Here is a 15702-nt window from a genome sequence, read left to right on the forward strand (position 1 = left end):
GGAGAGGCCCGAGGCGGAGCCGGTGTCGCCGTCCCGGGGGCCGCGATGTTCACGCCGGGCGGGCCGGGGCTGCCCGGCGGGCGGCGGCGGAGGGCGGCGGGCAGCGGGCTGCCCAAGCAGCCGGAGCGGAGCTTGGCCTCGGCGCTGCCCGGCGCTCTGTCCATCACGGCGCTGTGCACGGCGCTGGCCGAGCCCGCCTGGCTCCGCATCCACGGCGGCACCTGCGCCCGACAGGAGCTGGGAGTCGCCGACGTGCTGGGCTACGTGGATCCCGAGCTGCTCCGAGGTGAGGCCCGGTCCCCCCCATCCCGCTTCCCCGGGGCCCAAACACCCTCCTCCCCTGACCCCCGCATAAATCACAGAATCCCGGAATGTCAGGGGTTGGAAGGGACCTCCAAAGCTCATCCAGCCCAATCCCCCCGCCGGAGCAGGAACACCCAGCTGAGGTTACACAGGAAGGTGTCCAGGCGGGTTGGAATGTCTGCAGAGAAGGAGACTCCACAACCTCCCTGGGCAGCCTGGGCCAGGCTCTGGCACCCTCACCAGGAAGAAGTTTCTTCTTATATTCAAGTGGAACCTCCTGTGCTCCAGTTTGCACCCATTGCCCCTTGTCCTATCGTTGGTTGTCACCCAGAAGAGCCTGGCTCCATCCTCCTGACACTCCCCCTTTCCATATTGATCCCCATGAATGAGGTCACCCCTCAGTCTCCTCTTGTCCAAGCTCAAGAGCCCCAGCTCCTCAGCCTTTCCTCACACGGGAGACGCTCCACTCCCTTAATCATCTTCGTTGCCCTGCACTAGACTCTCTCCAGCAGTTCCCTGTCCTGCTGGAACTGAGGGGCCCAGAACTGGACACAATATTCCAGATGCGGCCTCACCAGGGCAGAGTAGAGGGGCAGGAGAGCCTCTCTGACCTACTCAACCTCATTAATAAAGATTTTTTCCTTTCCCACATCACCAAAATGAGGTGGTTTTCCCCCATTTTACCACTGAAACTCCTCAGGGTTCGGCGTGTTACACGGATTCAGCCCCAAATGTCAGTGATAAATGGGGGGTGTGCGGTGACTGGCAGCGAAACGGGGCTCACCCCCCACCCTGGCAAATGAATCAGTCAACATGAAGAAATAAAGCACAAAAACATCGTTCCCGACTTCTTTTATAAGCCGAGGAGGCTGCGTCCCCATGGTGGGATTTGTGCATTGTCGAGGGGGGTTTAGAGAATCAGAGAAACGTTTTGGGTGGAAAAGACCTTTAAAATCATTGAGTCCACCCGTTCCCCCACCCCTGGCACTGCCCCGTGTCCCTGAGAACCTCATCTCTGTCCAACCCCTCCAGGGATGGCGACTCCACCACTGCCCTGGGCAGCCTGTTCCAATGCCCCACAGCCCTTTGGGGAAGAAATCATCCCAAATTTCCAACCTCAACCTCCCCTGGCCCCAACCTCCATCGCGGAGTCAGATCCGAGCGCCTGCGACTCATTTCCAGCCTGTATCACACCGTCATCTTTATTAGTTCTTTTTAATGTGATAATAATTTAACCAGGGAGGTGATTTTAAACCCCCTTTTGCCCCCAGCGCCGGTTCTGAACACACAGAATCCACATGAATCTGGATGGAGTAACGCGGGATCTCCCTCACTGTGAGCTCACATTGCCGGCAGGATGTGTCATTAATTAAAAGCCTTTTGATTAACCCCCTTGACTTCGCTTTAAATAAGGAATTCACGCAACCTGTTTTGTTATTTTGGTTTTTTTAGCTTTAGTTCCCACAGCGATAATAGTTTATAAAGTGAAATACATGACCTGCCCAACCGCCGCCGTGTAATTGATGCCGCTTTCTCCATCTGGTGAGCGATTTGGGGTGGAAAAAAGGTGTTTGCGGGTGCTCAAAATCCGCTTTTCTCCCTCTCCTTGCAGATTATTGCATGAACCCGCAGACGGTTCTGCTGCTCCGCGTCATCGCCGCCTTCTGCTTCCTGGGCATCATCTGCAGCCTCTCGGCCTTTCTGCTCGACGTCTTCGGCCCCAAACACCCGGCGCTCAAGATCACCCGGCGTTACGCGTTTGCCCACATCCTCACAGGTAATTCCTGCCGGGACGGGGATTCCACCCCCCTGGCTTGTTTATTTTTATCCCTGATGGAAAAAAAAAAAAAATCCCCAAAGGCTTTTTTGCAACCTTTTAGTTCAGAGTTGTGGCGCAGAAGCCTCGTGTGGCTTAAACGGGAGTTAAATCTTGCGGGGAAGAGGTCAAGGATGAATGTTAAGCACCTATTAACAGGTTTTATTTTTTAAAAGAGCTCCCACAGCGCCCGTCTGGGGGATAAGGTCACCTTTGCAGCTCACGAGGAGCTTTAAAATCCTTTATGCTGGGCAGAATTAATGTGTGAGCGGCTCAGAGAAAGTTCTCAGCCCTCCCCGAGCACCCATTTGTCTGAAAAAAAACCCTCCCAAACCGCTCGGCTTCAGTTGTTTTCCCCCTCAGCGTCTGTTTGATGGATTAGTCGTGAAACAAACGCCCCGATTTATTATTTCCCCGCGTTCTTAGCCTCTCTCTGGCTCTTTTCCGCAGTCCTACAATGCGCCACCGTCATCGGCTTCTGCTACTGGGCCTCGGAGCTGATCCTGGCCCAGCAGCAACAGCACAAAAAATACCACGGCTCCCAAGTTTACGTCACCTTCGCCATCAGCTTCTACCTGGTGGCGGGGGCCGGGGGGGCGTCCATCCTCGCCACGGCCGCCAACCTCCTGCGCCATTACCCCACCGAGGAAGAGGAGCAAGCGCTGGAGCTCCTGTCCGAGATGGAGGAGAACGAACCGTACCCGGCCGAGTACGAAGTCATCAACCAATTCCAGCCGCCACCAGCCTACACCCCCTGACGGCGCCGCCTTCGCCGCCTTCACCGCGTCCTCCCCCCGCCAAACTTCACCTTCTCGCCGCCCCCTTCACGTTTCAGATCCTTCTCGCGCAGAGGAAAGGACTTTTTGGGTCGGGTGAGCGACGGTTTCTCCCTATCCTTTAATTTTACGAACGCCGCGGTGCGATTTTGAGCCCCGGGTGGAAATAATGACAGCGGGGGCGCCCGGTGAGGATTTTCTCCGGCACGAGGGGAGGTTTTGTCTCGTCCCCGCCGCCGAGGAGGGGGAAATCACGCTGGAATCGCTCAGCGGACTCAATCCCTCCTCCGAGGTGTAAAATACACCCGAAAAAAGGCGTCACGCGTGCGCGTGTGTATATATTTATATATATATAGGGGAAGCACTGGTGAGGGAGGAACGGCCCTTTCCAGCGTCTGGACAGACACACAACCAACCCCCGCACCGCTCCACATGTCCCTTTTTTTCTGACCACACGAGCGTTTTGAGCATTTTGCACTTTATTTCAGCCTCGGGGGTTTGGGGGTGAGGACGGTGACGCTTTCGGGGCCGTCGCTGCCGTAAAACCCCCTTTGCGAGTGGCCGATGCGACGTGGGCCCATCTCAAAGCTCTTCTGACGCTGGCGCCGGTTTTGGGGGCAGCTCTGACCCCTCACCAAGCAAATTTCGGGGGGTTTTTAGACCAGACTTGGATGCAGCGACAGTGGCGCTGGAAACCGGCATCTCTGCCTGCGGTTTTATGCAAGTTCCTCATCCCCGCGCCGACCGAGTCTTCTGCTTTTTGCCCCCGCTTTTAATCATGTTCGGCCCTGCTTTTGGTCTTTTTACCACCGGTTCGTTCCACAAACCCCATGAGACAACGGACACCGAGGAGCAAACGCTTCCCCATATGGTACCGCAGAGACGATCTGAATCATCCAGACCCCAACCAGGTTTTTTTGGCTATTTAAAGCAAAATTAATAAGTAAAAAAGATATACGGACGCATCAACCCGAGCACCGCAGCGCCAGAAACCTCAATGCTGAATCTGCGAAGGTTTAGAGAAGGAGTTTTAGGACAGAAAAAACGCTCGTCGTACGTTCTCGACCATCCCCCTAAAGCTTTTATTCCCTATTTTCTTCCCGACGGCTGTTTTGTCCGGTTTGTCCACTTTTTTTGCGCCCCTCGCAGCAGCACTGGCTATGCAAGAGCTTCGGCCTCTCGCCGGGGCTCAGACCGGGGCACAAAATGGGAAAAAATCAACCCGGGGAGGACACGGTGAGACTGGGAGGAGCAAAATCAGCCCCTGAGAACCCTCGAGGAGGAAAATCAGCCCCTGAAAATGCTCAAGGAGGAAAATCAGCCCCTGAAAATGCTCAAGGAGGAAAATCAACCCCTGAAAATGCTCAAGGAAGAATATCGACCCCTGAAAAACCTTGAGGAGGAAAATCAGCCCCTGAAAAGCCTTCAAAGGGGAAAATCAGCCCCTGAAAAGCCTTCGAGGAGGAAAATGAGCCCCTTAAAAACCTCGAGGGGGAAAATCGGCCTCTGAAAATACTCGAGGAGGAAAATAAACCCCTGAAAAACCTTCAAAGGGGAAAATCAGCCCCTGAGAACCCCTGAGGGGGGAAAAATTGCCCCTGAAAACGCTTGAGGAGGAAAATCAACCCCTGAAAAACACTTGAGGGAGAAAATCAACCCTTGAAAACCCTCAAGGAGGAAAATGAGCCCCTTAAAAGCCTCAAGGGGGAAAATCAGCCCCTTGAAAATCCTTCAAAGGGGAAAATCAGCCCCTGAGAACCCCCGAGGGGGAAAATTTGCCCCTGAAAATGCTTGAGGAGGAAAATGAACCCCTGAAAAACCTTCGAGGAGGAAAATCAGCCCCTTAAAATCCGTGAGGGTTCTACAGGCGGGTGCGGGGCGTGGGGGAAGCCGGCAGCGCGTTTTTTGGGGCGTTCTCCTGTTTTCTGGGGGTTTTTCCAGCCCCAACGCGGCTCCTTTTCCTCCTCATCCCACCTCCATGTCCTCGGCCAAATCCACGTCCCGCCGGCTCTTCCCTGGCGGCAGAAGTTTTGGGGTTTCCTCACTGGGGACTTATATGCAAGAGGGGGGGCTGGAGTGTAAATAGTCTGTGCATAAACACACTGTATTTCTGTAAAAAAAAAAAAAAACATAAAGAGGCAAATTAATGTAGTTTCCCTGCCCTGGATGGAATCCGGACGGGGTGTGAGGGTGCTGTGGGTTTTGGGGCTCCCCCCCGGCCCTTCTGTGGGGAAATAAAGGGGGTGCAAAGAGCCGTGTGTGGGGGATTGCGCTTTGTTCTGGGGAATGGGGGTGTCCCCTCCTTGTGCTGCGCCCCGATAAACAGCCCTGCACCCCATTAACCAACCCTGCACCCCAATGAACATATCTGCACCCCCATAACCAGCTCTGCACCCGAATAACCAACCCTGCATCCCAATAAACATCCCTGCACCCCATTAACAAACCCTGCACCCCAATAAACATCTCTGCACCCCAATAACCAACCCTGCATCCCAATAAACATCCCTGCACCCCATTAACAAACCCTGCACCCCAATAAACATCTCTGCACCCCAATAAACATCTCTGCACCCCAATAACCAGCCCTGAACCCCAATAACCAGCCCTCCCCTGCACCACATTGCACCCCAGTAATCATCCATCCACCCCAATAACCACCCCTGCCCTGCACCCCACTGTCCTGCACCCCAATAACCAACCTGCCCGCACCCCCTGCACCCCAGTAACCGGCCTTGCCTCCCCAATAACCACTGCTGCACCCCAGTAACTGCTGCGTGCACCCCAATAACCACCCTTGTCTGTACCCCATGCACCCAAACATCCACCCCTGCACCCCAATAACCCCCGGTCTGCACCCCAATAATGGGCCCTGCCCACACACCCTGTCCCCCCAAAAACCCCCAATAAGCACCCTTGCCTGCACCCCAATAACCCTCCCTGCCCCCGAATAACCCCACTGCACCCCAATAACCTGCCCTGCTCCTGAATAACCCCCCTGCACCCCAACAGCCCTCCTGCACCCCAACAGCCCTCCTGCACCCCAATAAACTGCCCTGCTCCCAAATAACCCCCCTGCACCCCAATAAACCCCCTGCCTGCACCCCAATAGCTGCCCCTGCCCACTCACGCTGTCCCCCAATAACCCCCCAATAACCACCCCTCCCTGCACCCCTGTACCCCAATAACACCCCTGCCCCCCCAATATCCAGCCCTGTCACCCCAATAACCCTCTGCCCCCAAATAACCCCCTGCACACCAATAACCCCCCGCCCTCACCCCCTGCACCCCCATAGCCCCCTGCCCCCCAATAACCCCCCTGTGCCCCAATACCCCCCTGCACCCCAATACCCCTCTGCACCCCAATAACCGCCTGTCCACACACTCTGTCCCCCAATAACCCCCCGCTTGCACCCCCTGCCCTCAATAACCCTCTGCCCCCAAATAACCCCCCTGCACACCAATAACCGCCCTGCCTGCACCCCAATACCCCCCTGCACCCCAATAACTCCCCTGCACCCCAATACCCCCCTGCACTCCAATAACCCCCTCTGCCCACACACCCTGTCCCCCAATAACCCCCCACTCATACCCCCTGCCCCCCGATAACCCTCTGCCTCCAAATAACCCCATCGTGCTCCCCAATAACCTCCCTGCACCCCGATAACCCCTCTGCCCCCCAAAACCCCCCGTGCCCCCCAATAACCTCCCTGCACCCCAATACCCCCTGCACCCCGAATAACCCCCCTGCACCCCGATAACCCCTCTGCCCCCCAAAACCCCCCCTGTGCCCCCCAATAACCCTCTGCCCCCAAATAACCCCATCGTGCTCCCCAATAACCCCCCTGCACCCCGATAACCCCTCTGCCCCCCAAAACCCCCTGTGCCCCCCAATAACCTCCCTGCACCCCAATACCCCCTGCACCCCGAATAACCCTCCTGCACCCCAATAACCCCTCTGCCTCCCCATACCCCCCCGTGCCCCCCAATAACCTCCCTTCACCCCAATACCCCCTGCACCCCAATAACCCCTCTGCCTCCCCATAACCCCCCCCCGTGCCCCCCAATAACCCCCCTGCAACCCAATACCCCCTGCACCCTGAATAACCCCCCTGCACCCCAATAATCCCCCCGCCCGCACCCCAAGCTCCGCAGGTGGGGGCGTGGCCCCGCCCAAGCCCCGCCCCTCGCCCCGCCCCCTTCCCGCTCGCCTCGCTCCCCGCGCCCCTCGCGCCCTTGCCCTCCCTCCCCGCGTCCCCCAGCGCGCAAGGGGGCGGGCTCTCCCCCGCCGCCACCCAATAACCGCGCGGGGCGGGCGAGGCACCACCCAATCGGCAGGCGGCGCGGCGCGGTGACGCAAGCACCCTGCGACGCGGGGCGGCCCGCGGAGGGAGCGGCGGCATGTTGCAGCCGCGGCGGCCGCTCGTCGGCCTCGTCGCCCGCTGCGCCCGCACCGCCCGCCTGGGCCCCCGCCCGCCCGGGCCCGCCGAGCCCGGCGGCCAAGAGGGGGGAGGCGCGGGGCGGCGGGGCCTGCTGGGCCTGCTGGCGCGGCAGTGCAGCTGCCTGACGGGGCAGCGGGCGCGGCAGGCCCGGCGGGGCTGGTGCCGCGGGGGCGGCGGGAGCGGCGGGGACGGGGCGGCGGAGCGGGCGAGGCGCAGCGGAGGCGGTGGAAGCGGCGGCGGGGGGTGGTGGTGGTGGTGGCGGGGGCTGCTCCGAGGCCGCCCTGCCTTCGCCGCTACCGGCCGCCTCATGGCGACTCTGGCCGGTGTCTTCGTCTGGGACGGGCAGCGGATCGAGGAGGAGGAGCTGCAGCGGTGGGTGCAGCCGCGGGGCCCCCGACACCCCCAGTGGGAACCCCCCCAAATCCTCGGCGACCCGGGGTACTCGGCGCCTGGGGTCCCGAACTCCCCGCCCCCTCCGTTCCTTAGAGCCCGGGGGGCCCCCAAACCCTGAGGGGTCTCCCCGCCCTTACCAGGTGCACTCGAGCTTGGGGTGCCACCACCAAGCTCTTGGGAGATGCTCTTACTCCCCCTCAAGTCCAGCATCGTTAGGGGTGCACCCCAATTTTCTAAAGCTCCCGAATCCTCAAGGGTTCCTCCCTGCCCTTACCAGGTACATTGGGACTTGGGGTGCCCCCACCAAACCCTTGGGAGATGCTCTTCCCCCCTCAAGTCCACCATCGTTAGGGGTGCACCTCAGTTTTCTAAAGCTCCCAAATCCCTGCTGTGCCCTCCCCCAAATTTATATAGGGTGGGGGACCACCCCCACACCCCCCCCCCCCAACCTCTCCAGGCCTGGGGGTGTCACTGTGGGTTCTGTGCTGTGTGTTGATGTGGGGGTGCACCCCGAGTGTCCCCCAAATCCTCAGGATTGCCCCCAAATCCTCAGGATTTCCCCCAAATCCTCAGGCGTCTCTCCCCCCTGCCAGGTGCGTTGGGCCTTGGGGTGCCCCCACCAAGCCCTTGGGAGATGCTCCTTCCCCCCATCACTAGGGGTGCACCCCAATTCTCTAAATCTCCCAAATCCCTGGTGTGCCTCCCCAAATTTTGGGGAATGGGGGAGCCCCCCCCAACCTCTGCAGGTCTGGGGGTGTCACCATCTGCAGGTTTTGTGCTGTGTGCTGATCGGGGGGTGCACCCTGAGTCCCCCCTACAGGGTGCCCCCCAAATCCTCTCCCAGTCACTGACCTTGCAGGGTGTCCCCCTGCCCTTTTTTGGTGGGTGCACCCCTGCAAATTGGGCCCCCCCTGCCCCCCCAATTCTCTGCTTGGTGCTCCCCACCCCACTTGGGATTTGGGGGTGCACCCTCCACCCCCCAAATCCCCTCCTGCCCCAGAGGTGCTGCACAAAGGGGTGTCCCCCCCACCCCAATACTGGGTGCCCCCATCGTGCTGCTGCACCTGGCGGGGGACACACAGAACCGCCCAAATCTGGCAACAAAAGGACCCTCCGACCTTCCCGGTCGCTGTTTGGAGCGTGTGGCCTCATTAAGGTGTAATTATCCCACATGGGGTGTGACGAGGCGGGAGAGGGTAATTAAAACCTTAACGAGGATCTCGGGGTGCGATGGGGTAGCGCTGGGTTCCCTCCCCTCTTAAATTCTGGTGCCTTGTCCGCACTGTCCTGTGGGCATTAAATACTCAGTATTTAAGTAGCTTATCTAAGGCTTAATTAAATCTTAGAGCTAACGAGAAATACCCCAACCTGTGACACATTCTAACATTTTATGGAGATCCCGACCTTTACGTGGAAAACACCAAATCCTGGTTTTATTCCCGGATGTCGTGCGATTATTTGGATCCCAGCGCCGTGATAAACCCGGCCTGAGGTTTTCCAGTGGGCTCAGCAAGGCTGGGCTTAGGCCTGGGATTAAAAGCGGAGTTCAAGGTTACTCACCTCAATTTAAGGACTTCTCAAGCCCTTTTCCAGAGCTCGCTGTGATTAACCTTCTTTATTATTTAATTTCTCCTTATTCCTTTAATCTCTCGCGGCTCCTTGGGCTCCGGTTTAGTTGCAGGAGCAATAAACTCCTCCCGGGTTTAAAATAGCTCTTTGCGTCCGTATCGTCTTTCTCTTCCCCTCCCAACTCTCCTTCTCCTCCCTCCACTTCTAATTGAACTTATTTTCGTGATAAAACCAAAATCCCTGTTCCGGCGGCGCCATCCCCACCTTTATTTTTGTAGATTTGTATGTTTTTTGGGGTAAAAAAACATCATGGGAGAGCTCAGCGTGCAGCTGGTGTCCCCTATGGTGATGTCCCGGTTGTTGAAACACTGACACAGACCTAAATATTTAAAAATATTAACCTAAATATTAAAAAATATTAACCTAAGTATTAACAAAGAAGTTTAAACACAATAAAAAAATTCTTAGAGGTTAAAAATTCACGCAAAACGTAAAGAAAATAATTATCGTTGCAGATTTTTGTCATAACAGGGAAACACAAAGGGCAAATATAGAGATTTGCTCTGTGCAAAGAAATAAAAAATCGAGGCTTTCTGAGCATTATTTTGGTTCAGTTTTCTGGGAAATACAGAAATAAAACTTGAGACAGACGCGTGGTGACTGTTCAGACACCTGGAAACGTATTTTTCCTGTTGTAAATTAGTCCCGCAAAGCGTTGGGAGCGACGTTAATTCAGCCAGACCAGTGAGACCTGCCCTGCAGGTTCCCAGTTGGCGCTTTAATTCTGGCTGGCGCTAATTACTTTAATCTAATTAGTGTCTCCAGGCTGGAGTGATCTGCCTTCTGTGGGGTTGGGGACTCCAGATGTGGAAAAACCAGCTGTTCCGCTCCAATATTTTATTTTTAGGGGCTGAAACCGCCGTCTGGGGGGAGCCCCAAGTCTCAATCCGCAATGATTTTATACCAAATCAACCAAAAAAATCCTCTTTTTGCCTTAAATTGTCTGGTTTTCCGTTCCATCCTGCACAGCGTTGGTTCAGCTGGGAGAACAAATTTTAGTTTGCGAGCGTCTGGTGGTGACGCCGCGTTTTTATTTTTAATTTGTGGTGCGGTTTATCCGCATTTATCACTTCCCAGGAGCAAGCCCCTTTGTGTTTCCCCTATAAAACAACACAAACCCCTTAGAATTTAAAAATAAAAAGGCTGCAGAGGTGGATTTTTGCTGCTCTTTCCCCACTAAAATCCCTCAGGGTGACGCCTGGGAAGGCTTTACCCATTTCAGGTGAATTCATCTGTTGTATAAATGACCCGATGAGGCTTTGATTGTTAATTATTTTGTATTTTCTCCCTCCTCGCAGGTCGGCGCAGGAGATAAGACACATGGAGAACATGTCGGGGCCGCGGATGGAGCCCAAACGGGAGCGCGAGCCCGGGGAGCAGCCCTGGGAGATGATCATGGACAAAAAGCACTTTAAACTCTGGCGCCGGCCCATCGGGGGCACCCACTTGTACCAGTACCGAGGTAACGGGACCCCCTGCTTCCCCTTTTGCACCGGGACTTATCGAAAATTTTTAAAAAAATGGGAATTGTCGCCCTTTGCTTCGCTCTCCGCACGTTCCACCCCCATTTAGCCCATCAAGGGGGTCCCAGCGCTGCCGCCCGCCTTAAAAAATACATTTTAATTTTAATTTTGCGGCGCCAGGATTGAGATTTGGGCCTGGGATTAACAATTGTCGCTTTCCTGCAGTGTTTGGGTCGTACACGGACGTGACTCCCCGGCAGTTCTTCAACGTACAGGTGAGCACGGTTGGAAATAAAACGCAGCCCTTGCCAGAGAAATAATGAATATTTTCTTCTTTTTAATACAATTTCCACGATCAAAAGCCAAGCCCGGTATAGATCACAAGCAGGGATTTGGAATTTTCTACCCGTTTCTGATAGAAATAAAGGAGCGACACACGCGGGATGTGGGTTTCTGGTCCTCCCTGCTGGCTCCTGCGCTTCCTCTCTGCTGCCTTTTAAATAATATTTAATAATTTCCTGCGGATAAAATGACACAGATGAGAAGGTCAAGGGCCAGTTAATGCTGCCGTCGGACTTTTGCCGTGACTCCGCTTCCCTTTAACATCTTCTCTCCTTTTCTTTCGCCAGCTGGACACTGAATACAGAAAAAAATGGGACTCGCTGGTCATCAAATTAGACGTAATCGAGCGAGACGTGGCCACTGGATCTGAAGTGATTCACTGGGTCACTCATTTCCCGGTGAGTTGCTCCTTTTTTTCCCCTCTCCGGTGATTCTCAGCCTGTTGACACCTTTTTTTTGTTGATTTTTTTATCTTTTTTTGTCCAGTATCCAATGTATTCGCGCGACTACGTCTACGTGCGCCGGTACAGCGTGGACAAGGAGAACAACCTGATGGTGCTGGTCTCGCGGTGGGTTGTTTTTTCAACCATCTCCCGTCTCTAAAACAAACTCGAGCGCTGGTTTTAAACTCCACGAGCTTTTAAAAAACCATCTCAAAACCTCAGGGGTCTGGCTCAAAAACACAGCGGCTTTTGGGGTGAAAAAACTTGGGTTTTTTCTACCCGACTCCAAAATATCGGTGGATACTCGTTGTGGCTCATCTCCTGCTTTTCTCGTTCCCCCCAGGGCCGTGGAGCATCCGAGCGTCCCCGAGGACCCCGAGTACGTTCGGGTCAGGACCTACGAGTCCCAAATGGTCATTCGGCCCCACAAAACCTTTGACGAGGTGCGTTTTGGGGAGGGAAAGCTGGAAAACGGGGTGAAAAACTTGTTACAAGGAGGGAACTGCACCTTTTCTGGCCGTTGTCCGGAGCACTAAGCTGGGGTGAATAGTCCAGAGGGACAAAAGGGACGAGTTATTGTCCCAAAACGAGGGAAATGTGTCCACGTGTAGCTCTGGAAGGATTTGAAGCTTAATTCCAGCAGTTCGACACTCTTTTTGGTGCTCTTGGAGAGAGAAACACGTCGCATCAAAGCACCCAACTCATTTTAAAAAGCCTTTGGCCTCGCAACATCTCCTTCCTCGCACTTAATGCTCTTCAAAAAACCCTCGCAGAGTGTCCAGAGCCAGAAAATTGAGCTGAGAAGTAGAGGATTAGGGGGGAAAAACCCTCCCTGGGTGCTTTCAATGAATCTTTATGGTTCTATAACACCACAAGCGACCCGAAAATGGATTTTAGGAGAGGACGCGAAGCCCGACAGTTTTTCTCCCACCTCGACTTCTCGTTTTCTCCTCCCCCAGAATGGTTTTGATTATTTGCTGACCTACAGCGACAACCCCCAGACCGTGTTCCCCCGGTACTGCGTCAGCTGGATGGTGTCGAGCGGTGAGTTGGGGGTGAAATTTGGGGGGGATTCGGGCTCTTCTCCCAAGGAACGAGCGAAGGGACGAGAGGAAACGGCCTCAAGTTGCCCCAGGGGAGGTTGAGGTTGGATCTTGGGAACAATTTCTGTTCCTTCTGGAAAAAAACAGCAGGTTCCTTGTGGGTTTTTTTTAATGAGCTTTTTTTTCCATACTTCAGAGGAGTGCTGGCTCTGAAGTGTTTCTGAAAAAGAGTTAAAATGTGTTCGTTCAGCACGCTCGAGCAGCAAACCGACCTTTTTTTCTTGCACCGCCCGGCGTCGCCAACCACAAAAACCACTTTTCTTCCGCCCTGCGCTCTTAAATGCGTCTAAAAAGGTGCAGGAGCCGCCTCCGCGCACTAAACACTCATTTTTTAAGAATAAAATTCTAAAATAAAATTCTAATTGAGAGAAGCGCGACCATGCAGAGCTGGTGCAGCCCTGCCTGGAGCAGAGCTGAGAATTTTTAAAGGTTAAACATTGAAAATATTAAGTATTTTAAATTAAAAAATGTTAAATATTAGAAACCCCTTAATGGAAGTGAGGCTGCAGGATCCCCCTTGAATAAAGTGGTGGAGCTGAGTTATTGGGAGAAAATTGGGAGAGAGGAAAAACATTGGGCAAGAAAATCAGGAGAGGACAGAAAATGAGGGAGGGAAGGAAAAATTAGGAGGGGAAAAAAATCAGGGAGGGAAAGAAAAAACAGAGAGGGAAAGAAAATCAGAAAAGGAAAATAAAAATTAGGGAGGAAAAGAAAATTAGGAGGGGAAAGAAAAATGGGGAGGGGAAGAAAAATTGAAGGGGAAAGAAAATTGATGGAGAAAAATCAGGGAGGGAAAGAAATGTCAGGAGGAAAAATAAAAATCAGGGAAAGAAAAAATAAGATGGGAAAGAAAATCAGGGAGGGAAATGAAAATCAGGAGGGGAAAGAAAATGCATGAGGGGAAGAAAAATCAGGAGGTGAAGAAAAATTGGAGGGAAAAAGAAAATTGAGGGAGGGAAAGAAAATCAGGAGGAGAAAGAAAATCGGGGAGGGAATGAAAATCAAGAGGGGAAAGAGAATTGGGGAGGGAAAGAAAATCAGGGAAGGAAAATCAAAATCGGAGGGAAATTAAAATTAGAAGGGGAAAGAAAATCAGGGAGGGAAATAAAAATCAGGGATGGAAATGAAAATTAGGAGGGGAAAGAAAATTGGGGAGGGGAAGGAAAATTAGGAGGGGAAAGAAAATTGATGGGAGGAGAAAAATCAGGAAGGGAAAGAAAAATCAGGAGGGGAAAGAAAATCAGAGAAGAAAAATAAAAATTAGGGAGGAAAAGAAAATCAGGGAGAGAAAGAAAAATCAGAAAGGGAAAGAAAAATCAGGAGGGGGAAAAAAAGATTAGTAGAAGGAGAAATTAGGGAGGAAAATAAAATGAGGGGAGCAGGGCTGGAGAAGGGCCAGGCCGGGATCTTGTCACCCCAGCCTGGTGGCACTTCACGGGTCACTGTCCCTCACCCCGTCCCGCTCTCCCCCCAACCAGGAATGCCGGATTTCCTGGAAAAACTGCACACGGCGGCTCTGAAAGCCAAAAAACTGGAGCTGGAGGTGCGGGACTACATGGCGGCGCGGCCTGCGGAGAGCGAGGGCAAGGCCGGCATGGCGGCCCCCGAGCACAAGGCCGACGGCTCCTGCGGCTCTGCCCAGCTGGAATTCGCCTGACTGGACCCCCCTGGGATGACGGGGAGCTCAGCACTGGTGAGGGACCCCCCAAAATTTCACACCGATGGAGCCGCCGTCGGATTTTTTCCCCCCGCTCGCTTGTCCCCAAAGCTCCGGGCCTGCGTGAGGACAGGGGTGTCGTGTCCCCCCCCGCTCCGCCCTGTGTGTTCGTGGGCCGATGAAATGTCGTGTCGTCGCTAAATATTTCCCAAACGGGGAAAAAAATACTCCAAAAAACATAATTTATGGCCTCCCCCACCCCCCATCCTATTCTGAACCCCGAATATTTTTGGCTGTGGCGCTCGCACTGGATGAGGATCCTCCACGGAACTGTCTTGGGGTGTTTTATGGTTTTTTCCCCCCAAGTGTGTTTTTTTTTCCACCAAAAAGACCCTTCGACCCTTCCAGGGGGTTGGTATTACCAAGGTGGGGGCCTGAACTGGTGAAACTGGGGAAAAATGCTATTTTTGGGGTGGTTTTTAGCTGCTGGTTGTGTAGGGGATGGGGGGGGTTCGTGCCAGTGACAACCGGGGTCACCGTGACCCCCCCACTGCGGTTCGGGGCGTCACCGGGGCCGATCCCGACAGGTTGTGGCACAAAGTGGGGTCGGGAAAAGCAAAATACTAAATAAATCATCTCTCGTAGCCACAGCCGTGGTGCCCCCTGGATCCTAATTAATTTCCCTCATTAACGAACCCCCCCCGGTCTGACGAACTCAGGTTTGTCCCCTGCAGCAGCAATAACTGGAACCGCCCCCCCCCCTCTTTAATTCCTCCTTAGAATAAATTTATCCTAAATATTAATCCCCACCTCAGAATAAATTTATCATAAAAAATCTAAATATTAAATCCCACCTTAAAATAAATGTTAAATCTAAATATTAATCCCCTCCCTTAGAATAAATTTATATTTAAATGTCAAATCTAAATATTAATCTCCACCTTAGAATAAATTCCTCATAAAAAATCTAAATCCTAATCCCATCTTAGACTAAATGTATCGTAAATATTAAAATCTAAATATTAATTCCCCCCTTAGAATAAATGTATCATAAATTTCTCACCACACCCCATCAGCAGCCCCAATTAGCGCCATTAATTAGCCCTGTAATGAGGAAGAGCTCCAGGAATGGGACCCATATGCCCCACGTAATGAATTTTTTGGGGCGTTTCTCCATGATTTTGGGGTTTTTGGTGCTCTGGCTCCGTGTCGGGTCCCTTTGGCTGAGGACAAGGCCAAAATATGAAGACGTTGGGTCATTTTTGGTGTTCCAGGGACCGCGGGGGTGCACACCCCGGGGTGGGGGGGTCACCCTATAGGTGACACCACTGGGTA

At 53.7% G+C, this 15702-nt stretch overlaps 2 protein-coding genes across 2 annotated transcripts; both read left to right on the forward strand.

The window, feature by feature from the left end:
• The first annotated feature begins 6 nt into the window (after nt 1-6).
• On the forward strand, nt 7-5137 carry TMEM127 (transmembrane protein 127). The gene is made up of 3 exons (XM_065651658.1): nt 7-286; nt 1916-2080; nt 2570-5137. Exons 1-3 carry the CDS (start codon nt 46-48, stop codon nt 2875-2877), a joined length of 714 nt encoding a protein of 237 aa, XP_065507730.1. The 5' UTR covers nt 7-45; the 3' UTR covers nt 2878-5137.
• A 2139-nt stretch (nt 5138-7276) lies between these two features.
• Nucleotides 7277-15232, forward strand: STARD7 (StAR related lipid transfer domain containing 7). Its single transcript, XM_065651656.1, has 8 exons — nt 7277-7709; nt 10658-10821; nt 11048-11097; nt 11452-11562; nt 11651-11733; nt 11951-12050; nt 12567-12651; nt 14189-15232. Exons 1-8 carry the CDS (start codon nt 7297-7299, stop codon nt 14365-14367), a joined length of 1185 nt encoding a protein of 394 aa, XP_065507728.1. The 5' UTR covers nt 7277-7296; the 3' UTR covers nt 14368-15232.
• Nucleotides 15233-15702: the final 470 nt, after the last annotated feature.

The sequence above is a fragment of the Caloenas nicobarica genome, chromosome 25 (genome assembly GCF_036013445.1).
Source record: "Caloenas nicobarica isolate bCalNic1 chromosome 25, bCalNic1.hap1, whole genome shotgun sequence".
Lineage (NCBI taxonomy): Eukaryota > Metazoa > Chordata > Aves > Columbiformes > Columbidae > Caloenas > Caloenas nicobarica.